We start from the raw sequence: 17,351 nt of genomic DNA, 5'->3' as shown, positions 1-17,351 counted from the left end.
TATATATATATATATATATATATATACAATGGAATATTATGCAGCCATCAAAAGGAATGAGACCTTGCCATTTGCAACGATGTGGTTGGAACTGGAGGGTGTTATGCTGAGCGAAATAAGTCATTCAGAGAAAGACATGTATCATGACCTCACTGATATGAGGAATTCTTAATCTCAGGAAACTTTTTTGTTTTTTAAAGATTTTACTTATTTATTTGACAGAGAGAGACATAGCCAGAGAGGGAACACAAGCGGGGGGAATGGGAGAGGGAGAAGCAGGCTTCCCGCGGAGCAGGGAGCCCGATGCGGGGCTCGATCCCAGGACCCTGGGATCATGACCTGAGCAGAAGGCAGACACTTAACGACTGAGCCACCCAGGCACCCCTGGTTTTGTAACTTGATGATCGTGATACAGTTGATGACAAAATTGTAGTTCGGAAATACCACACTATTAACATGCATAATTGTGAAGTGAAAAAGGCCCTTTCTAAACAAGAAAGGCAGTCTGCTGGATCACAAAGAGGTCATAGAGGTGGATGTGGCTACTTCACGGGTGATGGAGGAAACTTCGGTGGAAAAGGAGGCTGTGGTGCTGGCAGCAGAGGTAGTTATAGAGGATGGTGGCGACGGTGGTGGTGGTCCCGGTTATAGCAGTAGAGGCGGCTGTGGTGGCAGTGGGCCCAGGATATGGACACCAAAGGAGGTGGTTATGGTGGCGTTGGTGGAAGAAATGGTGGTTATAGTGAAGGGGGATATTTTGGAGGAGGTAACTATGGTGGTGGTGGGAACTACAGTGATTTTGGAATTTACAGTGGACAACAGCAGTCAAATATGGACCCGTGAAGGGGGGCAGTTTTGGTGGAAGAAGCTTGGGTAGCCCCTATGGTAGTGGTTATGGATCTGGTGGTGGAAGTGGTGGATATGGTAGCGGAATTTTCTAAAAGAACTCAGAAGAAAAGGGCTACAGTTCTTAGCAGGAGAGAGAGCGAGTTGTCAGGAAAGCTGCAGGTTACTTTGAGATAGTTGTCCCAAGTGCATTAAAGGAATTGTAAAAATCTGCCACAGAAGGAATGATGATCCACTGTCAGAAAAGTTGCTGCAGCTTAAATAGGAAACCTTTCTTGTTCAGGACCATCATAGCCACAGTTTGCAAGACGTGCAGCTATTGCTTAATGCAATCTAGTGTCAATTAGATGTACATTCCTCTTTTGTTTTGTTTTGTTTTGTTTTAAAGATTTTATTTATTTATTTATTTGAGAGAGAGAGAGAAACAGCACGAGAGGGGAGAGGGTCAGAGGGAGAAGCAGGCTCCCTGCTGAGCCGGGAGCCCGATGTGGGACTCAATCCCGGGACTCCGGGACCATGACCTGAGCCGAAGGCAGTTGCCCAACCAACTGAGCCACCCAGGCGCCCTGTTTTTTTTTTTTTTTTTAAGATTTTAAGTAATCTCTACACCCAACGTGGGGCTCGAACTCATGACCCTGAAATCCATTCGCTTGCTCTACTGACTGAGCCAGCCAGGTGCCCCTAGATGTACATTCCTGAGGTCTTTTATCTCTTGTAGCTTTGCCTTTTTCTTTTTCTTTTCATTATATCAGGTATACTGCCCTGTAAATTGTGGTAGTGGTACTAGGAATAAAAAACTTAAGGAATTTTTAACTTTTCAGAAATAAATAAATAAAAGAAAGGAACAATCTTTTCTTTGTTTCCCAGATGAGGCTTATAATGTATGCTCTTATGTGCACTTACAGGTATCAACTCCATTGTGGCCATTGCATCGTACACGGGATATAACCAAGAAGACTCTGTTATCATGAATCGTTCAGCTGTAGACAGAGGCTTTTTCAGGTCAGCTGTTTACGGTAGTTGTCAAAACACAGATACGGTGCAAACATTAATACTTTAATAAAAAAAGTTCTTAAAAAAAAAAGAAAAAAGTTCTTTAAAAATAGGTTTGGCTTGTATGTATCCAAACTTTTTGGTGGTTTTGAAGGTCAGGCTGGAGGAAATTTTGATCCGACAACAGAGAAAATTTTCTGTTAAGATATTTACTCTTTTGCCTCCATTCATGAAGCTTTGTGGATATCTGGCAAGCACATACTGTTCTATAGATATCTGTATAGAGTTTAGTGTGGTGAAATCAGTGCCTTATTCCAGAAAACAGGAGGCCTGGTTGATGTCATGAATGACTGAAGACACTATTTCTTGTGTCTCAGGATTTTCAGATGCTAATATTTTGAGGTCCTTACCCCCCACTTTTTTGGTAAGCAAATATGTGTTTGCATTCATATAATACAGAAATGTCTAAAGAAATAAAAATAAACCTATTAATCTTAGGACCCATAAATAACTATTGGTTTTTTTCAGTCTTTTTAAAATTATCCTTCAATTATTTTATTGACAATCTCAAATACATAGCATATGAAGATTGGTTAAAAACTGGAAATTTAGAAGATGAATTTTTTTCTGTATAGTGTCAGAGGATAGCACTAGGACCAGAGGGTGGGCATAATAGCTTAATATCATAAATTTCTCACTAGAAATATTGGAGCAGATCCTGAGTGACCATCTCTGAGGGTTATTATGGAAGGGATCCTTATTTTAGGTAGGAGGTTGCAGTTAATGACCTCAGGTCCTTCCTGTTCTCACATATAATCCAGCTGTTAAGATTACAGGTCAAATGCTACATGTGTGGCCCATGTAACAGCATTTAAGACTTAACTTTCAATATAGTAAACTCTTGTCCTAGATTAATGGTTTAAATTGTCTCCCAAGTATCAATTAATTAAGTGCAAATTATCGGTATGTTCTAAGCTCTTTTATAAAGAGGAAAATAGAAGTTACCTTTATAACCATGTGTTTTTAGGTCTGTCTTCTATCGATCATATAAAGAACAGGAATCTAAAAAAGGATTTGATCAAGAAGAAGTTTTTGAGAAGCCAACTCGTGAAACATGCCAGGGTAAGTGATACTGACATTTAAATTATGGAATTTAAAGTCAGCATTCATGGTTGTCCTAATTAATACCTTCCCCTGCCCCCTGTCACATGGGAGTATGATTTCATGTTATTCTTAGAGCTCATATATAAGAAAATGTGTGTTTGCCAAAAGTCTTTGCACATAGGAGTTGGCTTGTTACGGTTCTTCCATCCTGGTAGATCCTGCATTGAAGAGGGTATTTAGGAGATCAGAGAGGTCATGTAATTTCATGCGATACACTACAGCCCTTCTTACTTGTACTCTGAACTCTCCCTCCGTTTATGTATTTGCATGGGAACTTCCCCCCCCCTCTCCACACTGTAGTGTGACCATAATATTTGTCTAGCCACAATATTTGTATACATTTAACAGATAAATGAGGTGATACCTAGCACTTTTTGTTTCTTCTAGAAAACTCAAACTTATTATCTAGTTACAATTTTCACAGACACTTAAAAACGGTATATGCAGTGGGATGGATGGGATGTCCCAGGGAAATATGTGTATCTGCTAGTTTTGACTTCTAATGGTATTGTGTGAAGTAAAGTATGTTTTGTTTTTTAAGTCATCTTTCTATTACTCCGTTTCCTGTGGGTGGTTCTGTGTAGTAGTGAATTGATGTCCAGTGGAGTTAAGATTACATAAGATGAAATTCAAAATTTCTGTGTGAGGATATGCGTAGAGGGCATATTCTTTTTCTTTTCTTTTTTAAAGATTTATTTATTTCAGTAAGAGAGAGCATGAGCACAGGGGGGAGGGGCAGAAGAAAAGGGAGAGAGAAACCCAAGCCGACTCACCACAGAGCAGGACTCACGGCTTGATCTCATGACCCTGAGATCAGAACTGAGCTGAAACCAAGAGTCAGATACTTAACTGTGCCACCTAGGCCCTCCGAGGGCATATTCTTTTTTTTTAAAGATTTTATTTATTTATTTGACAGAGATACAGTGAGAGAGGGAACACAAGCAGGGGAGTGGGAGGGGGAAGCAGGCTTCCCTCGGAGCAGGGAGCCCGATGCAGGGCTCGATCCCAGGACCCTGGGATCATGACCTGAGCTGAAGGCAGATGCTTAACAACTGAGCCACCCAGGCGCCCCGGGCATATTCTTTTTCATGTAAAAAAGAGATCAGAAGATGGCAACACCCTTATCCAAAATCACCCAGCATATAGATAATCTGATTTTCCAGTGCTCAGTCCAGTGGTTTTTTAGAATTTCATAATAGTTTGTAGTATTTGGAATAAGAGCATTGTATTATTACTACAAATGGTTCATGGTGTTAAAGATTCCTATGAACTTCTCTCTGACTTGGAACTGATTTATATATTTGGTTTTAATCTTTTGGAGGGTTTATGTGACTTTTCTAAGATTTTATTTATTTGAGAAAGAGCATGCACGTGCACAAGTGGCGGGGAGGGCCAGAGGGAGAAGCAGACTCCCCACTGAGCCGGGAGCCCGACGCAGGGCTCAATCCCAGGACCCTGAGATCATGACCTGAGCTGAAGGCAGACGCTTAACCAACTGAGCCACCCAGGTGCCCCGGATTATGTGACATTTTAAGTACTTTATATAGTAGTACCATTTCAGAAAATTCCATGTCTGTTTCCTCATAGGTATGAGGCATGCCATTTATGACAAGCTGGACGATGATGGTTTGATAGCTCCTGGAGTCCGCGTATCAGGAGATGATGTTATTATAGGCAAAACAGTCACCTTGCCTGAAAATGAAGATGAATTGGAGGGCACTAATAGACGCTATACCAAGAGAGACTGTAGCACATTTCTGAGAACTAGTGAGACGGGCATTGTGGATCAGGTTATGGTAACTCTCAACCAGGAAGGATATAAATTTTGTAAAATAAGGGTGAGTGTAGCTTTTCAAATTGCTGTTTATAAAAAGTAAACCAGGGCAACCTTCTCAGATCCCCTCCCTCTTTGGGAGCTTCGTACTATCACTCAATAAACTTGCTTTGCTGCCTACCAAAAAAAAAAAAAAGTAAACCAGTTTGGCTTAAGTTAATTAATCTATTTTTATATGAATTCAGGTCCGCTCTGTTAGAATTCCACAAATTGGAGACAAATTTGCTAGTCGACATGGTCAAAAGGGTACTTGTGGTATTCAGTACAGACAAGAGGTAGGTATCTTGTATCTCCCTTACCCCAACCCAAAGTTCTGTTTAACATTTTATTGAATCAAAATTTGCTTTAACTTAAAAGTGCAAAGGTGATAGAGGCTTGACTTTTTAGTGTTGAATAAGAATATGAGCAGAGCATGTTGAACAGAATTGCGGACATAGAAAACTTCGGAGGAGGGGGGGATCAGTTCCAGCTTTGTAGTTAAGGGAGTTGTCTCCTTTTAAAAATTTCTTTCTAGGATATGCCTTTCACCTGTGAGGGTATCACCCCTGATATCATCATAAATCCCCATGCCATTCCCTCTCGCATGACTATTGGTCACTTGATTGAATGTCTTCAAGGGAAGGTAAGAAAATATCTTAAAAATATATGTTCCAAACTGATGTTTCTTCCAAAATGATGATAGGTGATTTCTCTCATATTTGAGTCTGGGTTCTTTGTTGGAAAAAGCTAGTATGATACTTACTTTCCTGCTTTTAAGTTGGTTATGATTGTGGTGGTTTTTTTTCCCCCAGCAAAAACTTGTGAAGTTTTGGTTAAGTCAGAATTTTTGTAAAATTTACTACATCCAATCTCTGCATACATATATGGTTATCCTTTTGACTGGTTCAAAAAGAACCAGTAGATGGGGAAAAGAATCCGTAGATGAGGAGTTAATTCATTGGTGGTTAGTTCAGTGTGAACTTAATAATTGTATAGCTATATTATTAGCTATATTCATGCATCTTTCAGTGGAGGTTATCTATTTTTAAGTATCTTGTTCAGGTAGAATGGCTATATCCTAACACATGGGAGACTTGGTTTTACGGCATTAAAATGTCATTTTCTTTGAGCCATAGGAACTAGTTGGGAGTCTCATTCTTTTTTTATCTGGTCTTATGGATAGCTTCCTTTTTGAAAGCTTATAATTGAGTTTTAATTTTTTCAGTAGATTAGTTTGTTATAAATAGTATTTCATTTAAGATGTTAAAATGAAACTTAAAATATTACGGCTTTCCATAACATAGATTTTTATGTTCAAAATCTTCCCTATATAGAAAGGCTTTTTAAAATTGAATATATTTTTATTGATAAAGACTTATAAGAGATGACAGAAGGATTCAGCTTTTAAAGACTACTTTTTTTAAAAAAAGGTATCCGCTAACAAGGGTGAAATTGGTGATGCCACTCCATTTAATGATGCTGTTAATGTGCAGAAGATTTCTAATCTATTATCTGATTATGGCTACCATCTTAGAGGAAATGAGGTATGTTTGCTCTTACATTAGTAGCTGTGTCTATTTTTTATATGTGTGTAGTTTCATTTTTAAAAAAAATAAATTCTCTTATTGAAGTATGATGCATGCTTTAAATATGTGCACAAATCATAATTGTACAGCTTGATGAATTTATTTCACACAAAGTGAACACACTTGTGTGACTGGCACCCAGATCTTGAAAATTACCAGAACGCTTTTAGGCCTAGATGCCCCCTCATGTCTCCTTCCATTTACTATCCCCACCCCAACCCCAAGGTAAACAGTCTCTTGATTTTATATTAATTTTGTCTTTCAGTTTTCATATAAATGGAATCATATAGTCTGTGCACATATATTTAATATTTTTAAATCTGTACTTCAAAATCTGTTTCAGGTCCTGTACAATGGGTTCACTGGTCGAAAAATCACATCACAGATTTTTATTGGCCCCACATATTACCAGCGTTTGAAGCATATGGTGGATGATAAGATTCATTCTCGTGCCAGGGGACCTATTCAGATCCTTAATAGACAGCCCATGGAAGGTAGATCTCGGTAAGAGAGCTGCATCACCATCATTGTTATTATTAACTAGCCTTTTTTTAATGAAAAATGTCAAACACATACAAAAATAGAGATAATGGTATAATGAAACCCCCCATGTGCCTGTCACTCCACATCAATAATTATGAATGGCCAACCTTACTACATTTACCTCCCCACTCCTAACCAACTCCTGATTATTTTTGAGCAAAGCCTAGGCATCAGTTTCTTCTATAAATATATTTTGGCATGTATTTACGAAAGAGTGGTTCTCAAATTTCTTGGTTCCAGGACCCCTCAGAGCTTTTGTTTGAGTTGTATCTATTGATGTTAATCATGTTAGAAGTTAAAACTAAGACTTAAAATATTAATTTATTAAAAAATAACACTAATAAGGGGGCACCTGGTGGCTTGGTTGGTTGAGCATCTGACTCTTTTCAGCTCAGGTCATGATCTCAGGGTCCTGGGATAGAGCCCTGCCTTGGGCTCTGTGCTCAGTGGAGAGTCTGCTTGAGGATTCTCTCTCCTTCTATCCCTCCCCCTGCTTGTGTGCATGTGCATGCTCTCTCTCGCAAATAAATCTTAAAAAAATAAGCCCGTTGCACATTGACATAAATAACTTTTAATGGAAAATATATTTACCAAATAAATTTAGTGATGAGTGACATTGGTTTACTTCTGCAAATCTTTAAATTTTTTTTTTTTTAATTTTTTATTTATTTGCGAGAGAGAGAATGAGAGACAGAGAGCATGAGAGGGAGGAGGGTCAGAGGGAGAAGCAGACTCCCTGCTCAGCAGGGAGCCCGATGTGGGACTCGATCCCGGGACTCCAGGATCATGACCTGAGCCGAAGGCAGTTGCTTAACCAACTGAGCCACCCAGGCGCCCGCAAATCTTTAAATTTTTTTTTATGTAAATTCAATTATCCAACATATAGTACATCATTAATTTCAGATGTAGAGTTCAGTAACTCATCAGTTGCATATAACATTCATCATATCACATGCCCTCCTTAATGCCCTTAAAAGGTAGACTCTCTGCTGAGCAGGGAGCCCGATGTGGGACTCATTCCCAGGACCCCGAGATCATGACTGAGCTGAAGGCAGTCTCTTAACCAACTGAGCCCCCCAGGCGCCCCTGCAAATCTTTTTAATGAGCAGGCTTACTAGAAGACAGCAGGATTCTTGTATCTGCTTCTGCATTCATTCCATTGCAGTATTTTTTATATTTAAGTATATGAGGAAAATCCTATCTCACATAGATATGTGGTTAGAAAAGGGAGGAATATTTTAATAACCTTTTTAGGTGACTGTGGATATTATTTTTTGATGCTATGCCAAAGCAAGTTGTAGTTTCTTAAAGGTTAGCTGTGATGTAGGATCTGAAACCATATCAGTGAATCATTTGTATTTATCAGCGCCCCTTATGCGTTGTTCAGGGGTCACCTGTAACCTTGATATTATTAAGTATCTGATGTTCAAATTTTCCTGATTGGATAATTTTTAAATAAGTTTGTTGATTTCGATCAGGATACAAATACGTCTGTGCTTTGCAGTTGAAGGGTTTTGTTTTGTTTTTAAATCTATAGGTTGCCCTCCAACCTTTTTTCCTTGCAGTTGATTTGTTGAAGAAACTGGATTGTTTGCCCTGGAGGGTTTCTCAGACTCTGGATTTTGCTGATTGCATTCGTGGGCTGTACATTTCTGTTTGTCTTATAAACAGCTAATTAGGTCTTGAGCTTTGATGAAATGGAAGGATTGCATTCTTTTGGAGTAATACTTATAGGCAGTGTTGTATATTTCCAGTATCTGGTTGTGTCTTACAATTTTAGCAGTTATGTATGATCATTACTTGAAGCCCTTAATTAAATAGGGACTGCAAATTGTTGAGATTCTAATTTTATCATTTCTTCACTTAATAGCTGGAATACTGCTGGAGAGAGAAACTTTGTTTCCTCAACTGCTTATCTCGTGACATAGTTCATATAGGCAGGATAAATGCTTGATTCTTTCTCTTTACCAGTTTTCAAAATAATGTTGTCTGTCATCCTCCAAAGTTGACCGATAAGTTTTTTGGTATTAGAAAATCATTGGTTTTATGTATTTTGTATATTGAGACTGTTAAGGAAGCCATCACCATCCACTTTTTGGCCATTTGAACAATGCATTTCATTTCACTTCCATACTGGCGAAACATGTTATCATTCACCTGTTCTTTCCATTACTTTTGCCACTGTACATTTATTTCAGGCTTGATTGCCTGGGAGACTCATTCATGGAGAAGCTGCTTTATAAAAATAATCTGTTCTTTGTTCCTTAACAGTGATGGTGGCCTGCGGTTTGGAGAAATGGAACGAGATTGTCAGATTGCCCATGGAGCAGCCCAGTTTTTAAGGGAAAGATTGTTTGAGGCATCAGATCCATATCAGGTTCATGTTTGCAATCTTTGTGGAATAATGGCGATTGCTAACACGAGGACCCATACGTATGAATGCAGGGGCTGCCGCAATAAAACCCAGGTGTGTAGACCTTATTGGCAGTTGATACTTGTTTAGGATATAACCATGTTGGTCTCATCATCCAGGCAGGTTCATTGTGGTGGAACAGATTGGCATTTTCACAATTTTGAATGACACCTGTATAAAGATTCCTAGTTTAAAATGAGGAAAAAGATAATTTGCTTTTTCTAAAAACCAGTTTTGGTGGGATAATTTCTCTAAGCTGGTCATCTTTTGGAAATAATAAGGATGTGTACAAGGGAATTTAAACATTTTAAATTAAGGAGTTTAAATCTTTTGAGAAGGGTGAATATAAATTATGTCTGGCAGGAAGGCTGAAATACCAAAGCCTCTCAGGAGAAAGAACCACAAGCCCAGGTAGCAGGATGAGTGTTACCAGCCCTTATTTATCATCTACAATACCAAGACCTTATATCTTTCTGGGGTAGGGAAGTGGGGTCATTTCAAATACAGTTTTGCTAATTACCTTTTTCTCCTCCCCCCAGATTTCTTTGGTGCGAATGCCTTACGCGTGCAAACTGCTGTTTCAGGAACTTATGTCTATGAGTATTGCACCTCGAATGATGAGTGTTTAGCTCTTTTAAGAGAGTCTCAAGATAACTTGTAAATATTTGTTTCTTCAAGATTTTTTTTTTAAAAAAAGTACTGCATTGTGAAAGCATTTTATTGATTTTAATTACATGCATGCTTTTCTTCTGTAAATAGACAATAAATTTTTGTAGATAGTCTTGATGTGTTATCTTTATTTTGGATTTCCTCTATGTGAAACCAGTGAATATAACTAAGCGTTAGTGGGTTGGAGGAAAAGAAACTGGTTATTAGGCAAGAACAGGGCTGTAGTTATCCAGGACTTTCAGTGATGCAGACGGGTATATTTTGCAGGTTTATAGGTCAGCACCTTCACCTAATTAAAGAAAAAGATGAAAATTAGTTACAGATATGGATGTGGTTGACTTTCTGATCTTTAGGTACTTTTTAGTATTTCCAAATAAACGAAGATGTTAAAATGTGGGGATAAAGGGTATGTGAGTAACTGTACAAATGAGAGGGTGGAATGCTCTTTGGAATGTGAGCTATGGGATTTTGTTGTACTGGGCTATGCATAAGCCATGGACCTTGTTAACAGAAGTGGAAGAGCTTGTTTCACAGACAAGCAAGTTGAGATGGAGAGAGGCTTAGGAACTTCCTCGGCCATGAAGCTTTCACTCAGCATTCCAAGTGGAGGATAATTAGGGGCAGAGCTGAGACGCAAACATGACTTGACGCTGAGCTCCTGCTGTTCATCACCTGGCTTTACACAGCCTGGCCGAGGAGAGTCTGACCAAGCCTGTGTTTACTTGATACTTCCTCCTTCCATACCGCAGGTGAGCGATCTGCACAGGGGGATGGGCCGGCAGATGCGGAAAGTAAATTTTGTTCAATTTTTGGTTTACGAGAAGCCAGTTCAGACATTGGTCTAAGAGAAGTATATAAATGTAAAATAGCATTTCCCTGACGCTGCTAGGAGAGGTGCTTGAGAGGAAGCTTTTTTGATGGTGAAGAAGAGAGTTGGGTCCTTGCCAGTATACTCTCCCTTCTGGCTTGTTCTTATAAAAGCTCAAAGTGAAGGACCAGAATTGCTCACAATCAAATCATTTATTTTTATTTTTATTTTTTTTTTTTTACAATCATTTACTTTAAAATGGAAATTTAATGTAATAGTTGCAACACCAAGGAAGACTGCCATGTGGATAGAGAGGGGAAATAGAAGCCATTCCGTTCAAGACTGAGATGTGAGATAAGGTGAAAGTATCATCGTCCTAACAGAAGCATTCCATTAACCATCCAAATGTTCTTTTAGAGCCCTGTGCTCTCCATTTTGATGGCATGCCTTTGTGAATAACAATTTCGTAAGAGCCATGATGTCAGATACTCTCATCCTTGGTTCTGTTCTGTTCTTAAACAAAAGCACTAGTCCTTAAATAGTTGTGAGATTTATTACCTACCTTTTTCCACTGGTATTTCATTGTGAGGGATCAAACACTGTAATTTTTGCCGATGCTGAAGCCTGTCCTTGAGAATTGGATGCATGGCACTCATATTCTCCAGCATCTTCCTTACTGAGAGGAGATACCTGTGAAAAAAAGCATCTTTAGCTCCTCTATGGCAGTCCTCTCTTCCCTGCGGCTTCAGTTAGGTCATTATTTCTTAGGATGAATCGGGGATTCATAGCAAAAATACTGCCAGAAAGAGTGCAGGTTCTGTGCTGCAAGACGGACAGCTTGCCCCCGGTGTTCTCCCGGGAGGATTCACACTCTGAGGCACAGCACGGACAGCTTTTGATCACACTACATAGCTTAAGAACTGTCAACAGGTGCACATACCGGTTTGAGGAAGACCTTGATAGGGTATAAGTACAATTTCGAAGTATCAAAGGTCAAATAAAAATAACTATTAATTAAAATAATTAATGCTCAGGCCATTTAGTACCCTGTAAGGATTTTGCTTTGAATTTTTTGGGTGTGTTTTAAAGTAAGCTCTAGGCCCAACATGGGGCTTGAGTTCATGACTCTGAGATCAAGAGTCACATGCTCTACCGACTGTGCCAGCCAGGCGCCCCTGCTTTGTATTTATTTTTTTAAGATTTTATTTATTTATTTGGGGGAGCTGCAGGCAGAGGGAGCGGGAGAAGGAGGCTCCCTCGATGTGGGGCTTGATCCCAGGACTCCGGGATCATGACCTGAGCCGAAGGCAGAAGCTTAACCTGCTAAGCCAGGCAGGGGCCCCCTGCTTTGAATTCTTAAAAGAAAAAAATTAGTTCTTATTTGTTGGTTTTTTCCAAAACATTCAACCAATCTCAGCTCTTTTTTAAGTTCCCTCCGAAAGAGGAGTAGCGGTTTCCTGGTAGGCCTGTTCCAAAGAGGTGTGGCTGCCAGGGCACGTACTTTCAGCTTGGCAGGACGTCTGGCACCTTTGCCAGGTTTGCTGAGTCTAATCCTAGGAATGAAATCCTTGCCAACCCTCGGTACTCACCAGCACCCAGCCAGTGACTTCATGCTTTTCTGGGCCACCCCGGGTCTGAATAGCCAGGTTGTCCCGGTCACCAGGCAAGAGTTCTGTCCTTTGAACTCCATAGTTACCCCTTTTTACCTACAAAAACAAAAGGAAATAGTCTTTTGAGTTTTCTGCACTGAATTATCAACTTGGAAGTAGACACATTCTTAGAGCTGTACAGGGCATACATTAGACTTTCTAACTGGATTAAACCCAGCAATTTCCATATTACTCTTTCCTGAATAATTAAATAAAGATCTTCTTTTATTTCTTCCTATCAGTTTCCCTCTAAAGTTTATATATTTTAAACTAATGTATTTTTCTGCATGCTTGGGGAATACACACCGTCATACTTTGCTGCCGCTGACTACCATCATTCACTCATGCCCTTGTAAATTCTGCCTGTCTTTGCTGTGCTTTTTCTTGCTTGCCACGCCATGTTTGACAAACTGTGTCACCAAGTGCTAGGTTTGATTCTTGGGACCAAGTCCTACAACCACCTCTGTAATGGAAAACAGTAGGTTGAGTCCAAAATGTTCCTTTTGTTCTGAGGGCTAAGGGTTCATTCTAACGATTTACTAAGGACCAGTGAGCAAAAACGCCTGTCAAGTACACGCTGTCACCGTTCTCCTATGACAAAAGCTGCCTGCTGCCCACCCCTGTGCGTCATGACGAGAATAGGGATGGGTTGTTAAGACATTGTTTCCTTGGTTTGAGGGTAATAGTGAACACTGTCCTAATTTCCCCCCTCATGAACTGTTCATAATATAAACTCTGGAAAATACACAAAAATCTATGGAAAAATAAAATTTACTTGTAAAACTTCTGTACATACACACTTAGCATAAATTTCTAGAAGTGGAATTGCTGAGTCACAGAGTACAAGTATTTTAAAGCTTGTGACAAGGATGGATTTAAAAAAGATCAAAGGGATACACGAAGCAGTGCTTGTTTATTCCATCCCAGGCCACCTTTAAGAGCTAGGTTGATGGGCGCCTGGGTGGCACAGCTGGTTAAGCGACTGCCTTCGGCTCAGGTCATGATCCCGGAGTCCCGGGATCGAGTCCCGCATCGGGCTCCCTGCTCGGCGGGGAGTCTGCTTCTCCCTCTCCCACTCCCCGTTTGTGTTCCCTCTCTCGCTGTGTCTTTCTCTGTCAAATAAATAAAAAATCTTTAAAAAAAAAAAAAAAGAGCTAGGTTGATGTTTACCGATATTACTTGTAATTAGAAAAAAGGTTGCAATCTCACAGGTAGTTCTCATTTTCTTTCATTATTAAGTAAATTCTGAGTCCCAGAAGCCCAGCTGACAGTGTGGACACTCCCCATGCGTGTTACTTCTTCCTGCATGATCCCACTCCCACCACAGGCTGTTAAGCTGCTTGTCTCAACTTCAAACCAACTCCTTATTTTTTCTGCAGCGTGACACCAGGGCTGGGGCTCTGAAAACCACGAGGGATCTAGGCCAACTCCTACTCTATAAAAAAAAAAACCCTAGCATTATTGATTTCGAATGCCTGGATTTTGCTTGCTTGCTTTTTTCCCCTGGGATTTCCCTCTATTGCAACTATTAGAGAAAACCAGGTATCTTAGTGTTTTTCGCACAGAAGTGCTAGCAAGACAAAACAGATAAACTTAGTAGGCATCTTTTTTCCTTCCGTTTCCCCAGTAGCTGGCAAAAACAGTTCATGCTAGTGCATGATTCTGAAATATTTGAAAATGGATTTAACAGTGGTGTAAGTATTGATTCAATGGCCAAAGTAACGTATCTCTGGTCTTAAGTGAGTTTCAGAATTCTCTAAGAGCTTTGTGTGGGACCAGAGCAGAAAAACACTACTGCATGAGGTACTGAATCTCAGCAACTGAACTGTTGGTCCTCAGATTATGTCACTCCTGGTAAGGAGCGTTCTGTGCCAGTTAACCTGATCCACTTCATACAGAGAAACTATTCTTGTCAAGCATTTGATTGGGAAGTGAATATTTATATATAACAGAGCTCATATTTTAATATATTGTAAAAAGCTACACACCACATAGAAAACATGTAGAAATGTCAAAAATTATTACATGGTAAACTTTTATATGGCACATTCTGTTGCTCCCTTATGTGAGGGGAGTTTGTTGATCAATATGTTTTATAGTTTGGGAAAAAAAAAAGGATGCAGGCTGAGAAAAGTGGCTTCTGAGACAATTTGACAGATGTGCAATGGGCTGGAAGTGCTTCAGAGTTTGAACCTTAGAAATCTAGGCAGAAAAAAACGCCTAGTAGTCACTGCTTGCCATGAGAGTTCAACTAGGGGGAGAATCAGAGGGAGATCCAGGAAGTCATTTCAGCTCTCTCTGCTTGTATTTTAGCTGCAACAACATCTTCCTAAATCCTGCTATTGCAGATAAACAATTAATAATGAAAAGTGCTAGTGGTTACCAAAGCAGGATGAAATAGTGTGATTCTTACAGGTGAATACATTTCAAGGGGTTCACTGAATTTCAGGAAACCATTAAAGGACATTTATGCAGTATAGAACATATTTGCTGTGCCTTTTTGGTGAAGTTTCAGAAGAGGTTTATGACGAAATAAATACATGTCTGTTGAAACTTTAAGATCCCCAGCCACTGTAACCCATTAAAGACAAAATGTCTAGGAAAAAAATATTTGTAATACGCAAGAAAGGGTCAGTATCTCTCATGTACAAAAAGCCACAGACACTAGTAATTAGAAACAACCTAACAGAAAAATGGGTAAAAGATATTTGAACAGGCAATTCATATAACACAAATATGAAAATATTCTCTTCAAAATATATAAAGAACTCCACACCCAAAAAACAAGTAATCCAATTAAAAATGAGCAGAAGACATGAACAGTATTTCTGTAAAAAAGACATGGATGGCCAACAGACACATGAAAGATGCTCAACATCACTCATCATCAGGGAAATACAAATCAAAACTACAATGAGATGCCACCTGACATGTCAGAAGGCCTCAAGTCAAACCCACAAGAAACAAGTGTTGGCGAGGATGTGGAGAAAATGGAACCCTCATGCGCTGCTGGTAGAAATGCAGACTGGTGCAGCCACTGTGGAAAACTGTATGGAGGGTCCTCAAAAAGTTAAAAAAAGAACTACCCTATGATCCAGTAAGTGCACTGCTGGATATTTACCCCCCAAATACAGAAACACTAATTCAAGGGGATGCACGCACCCCTATCTTTATAGCAGCATTATTTACAATAGCCAAATTATAGAAGCAGCCCAAGTGTCCATTGATAAATGGATAAAGATGTGGTGTATACACATACACACACAATGGAATATTATTCAGTCATAAAAAGAATGAAATCTTGCCATTTGTAATGACGTGGATGGAGCTAGAGGGTATTATGCTAAGCGAAATAAGTCAGAGAAAGACAAATACCATATAATTTCACTTGTATGTGTAATTTAAGAAACCAAAGGAACAAAGGAGAAAAAAAAGACAAATTGAAACAGACTATTTTTTTACAGTAGTTTCCATGCCCAGCATGGAGCCCAACGCAGTGCTTGAAATCACAATCCTGAGATCAAGACCCGAGGTACAATCAAGAGTCGGATGCTTAACCAAATGAGCCACGCAGGTACCCCTACAGACCCTTAAGTACAAAGAACTGATGGTTACCAGAGGGGAGGTGGTGGTGGTGGGGGAATGGGTAAAACAGGTGATAGGGATTAAGGAATGTATTTGTGATGAGCACCGGGTGATGACTGGAACTGATGAATCACTATATTGCACACCTGAAACTAATATACACCGTATGTCTGCCTACGGCTCAGGTCATGATCTCAGCGTCGTGGGATCGAGCCCAGCTTGGGCTCCCTGCTCAATGGAGAGTCTGCTTCTCCCTCTCCCTCTGCACCCCACCCCCCTTGCACTCAGTCTGTCTCTCAAATAAATAAAATCTTTAAAAAAATTAAAATTAAAAAAAAGATTGCCAAACCACAAAGAAATTTAAATACTACAATGTGAAAAAAAAATATCCTCGGGGCGCCTGGGTGGCTCAGTCGGTTAAGCGGCTGCCTTCGGCTCAGGTCATGATCCCAGGGTCCTGGGATCGAGCCCTGCATCGGGCTCCCTGCTCGGTGGGAAGCCTGCTTCTCCCTCTCCCACTCCCCCTGCTTGTGTTCCCTCTCTCACTGTCTCTCTCTCTCTGTCAAATAAATAAAATCTTTAAAAAAAAAAAATATCCTCAACATAGTCAAGGAAATTAAAGCAATAATGAAAGGATATTTTTATCCATCATTAACAAAAATTAAAAAGTTGGGCAATATTCAGTGCTGGTGAGGATGCAGGATAATGGTTCCCATACACTACCAGGGAGAGTGTGAACTGCTACAGTCTATTTAGAAAGTAATCTGAGAACATCTATTAAAATTAGCATAAAACAAATATTTTGACCTACCTAGTCATGTATCTTTTGGGGGAAACTATCCTCTATGGGGGGAAAAAATAAAAGCCCTTGCATATAGGATATACATATATACTTGTATATTATTTAAGGTGGTCAAAAACTGAAAACAACAGAAACAATACAGGAACGGTTTAATAATTATGGTACCCCCGTACTTGGAATCTCATGTAGTTATTAAGCAGCAGACCTGGAGGGATGCCCATGAAGTATTTATCGAGAACAGCAAATTTCACAGTAATATGCTCAGTCTATTCCTACCTCACCACACATACTGGGCATATGTGTTGGTGTATGGGCACAAGTAAGGGCATAGAAAGATAAAACCCGGGGCAGTTAACGCTGGTTATTCCAGGGAGTGGAAGAAGGTGGGAGATTCTGAACTCTCTCTCTCTTTTTACACATTTTTGGAGAGTTTCTCCTAATATTACCATTATCATTTACTGTTTTAATTTTTTTTTAAAT

General features: G+C 39.6%; 2 protein-coding genes across 2 annotated transcripts in view; one reads left to right on the top strand and one right to left on the bottom strand.

Annotated features, from left to right (window-relative positions):
• Positions 1-10,140, top strand: part of POLR2B (RNA polymerase II subunit B) — a 45,181-nt gene extending 35,041 nt beyond the window's left edge. The window contains exons 17-25 of the mRNA XM_006730828.3: positions 1,752-1,848; positions 2,867-2,961; positions 4,591-4,841; positions 5,023-5,112; positions 5,352-5,459; positions 6,247-6,360; positions 6,746-6,906; positions 9,217-9,412; positions 9,898-10,140. Coding sequence (XP_006730891.1) covers positions 1,752-1,848; positions 2,867-2,961; positions 4,591-4,841; positions 5,023-5,112; positions 5,352-5,459; positions 6,247-6,360; positions 6,746-6,906; positions 9,217-9,412; positions 9,898-9,987 — 1,202 coding nt within the window. The 3' untranslated portion in view covers positions 9,988-10,140. The remainder of the gene's footprint in view (positions 1-1,751; positions 1,849-2,866; positions 2,962-4,590; positions 4,842-5,022; positions 5,113-5,351; positions 5,460-6,246; positions 6,361-6,745; positions 6,907-9,216; positions 9,413-9,897) is intronic.
• Positions 10,059-17,351, bottom strand: part of IGFBP7 (insulin like growth factor binding protein 7) — a 71,174-nt gene continuing 63,881 nt past the window's right edge. The window contains exons 3-5 of the mRNA XM_081812331.1: positions 12,425-12,541; positions 11,398-11,525; positions 10,059-10,316 (exon numbers count right to left, since the gene is read on the bottom strand). Coding sequence (XP_081668457.1) covers positions 11,415-11,525; positions 12,425-12,541 — 228 coding nt within the window. The 3' untranslated portion in view covers positions 10,059-10,316; positions 11,398-11,414. The remainder of the gene's footprint in view (positions 10,317-11,397; positions 11,526-12,424; positions 12,542-17,351) is intronic.

The sequence above is a fragment of the Leptonychotes weddellii genome, chromosome 2 (genome assembly GCF_054177405.1).
Source record: "Leptonychotes weddellii isolate Sample4059 chromosome 2, ASM5417740v2, whole genome shotgun sequence".
NCBI classification, from domain to species: domain Eukaryota; kingdom Metazoa; phylum Chordata; class Mammalia; order Carnivora; family Phocidae; genus Leptonychotes; species Leptonychotes weddellii.
Note: the sequence above shows the minus strand (reverse complement) of the source record. Positions and strands in the feature narration are given on the sequence as shown.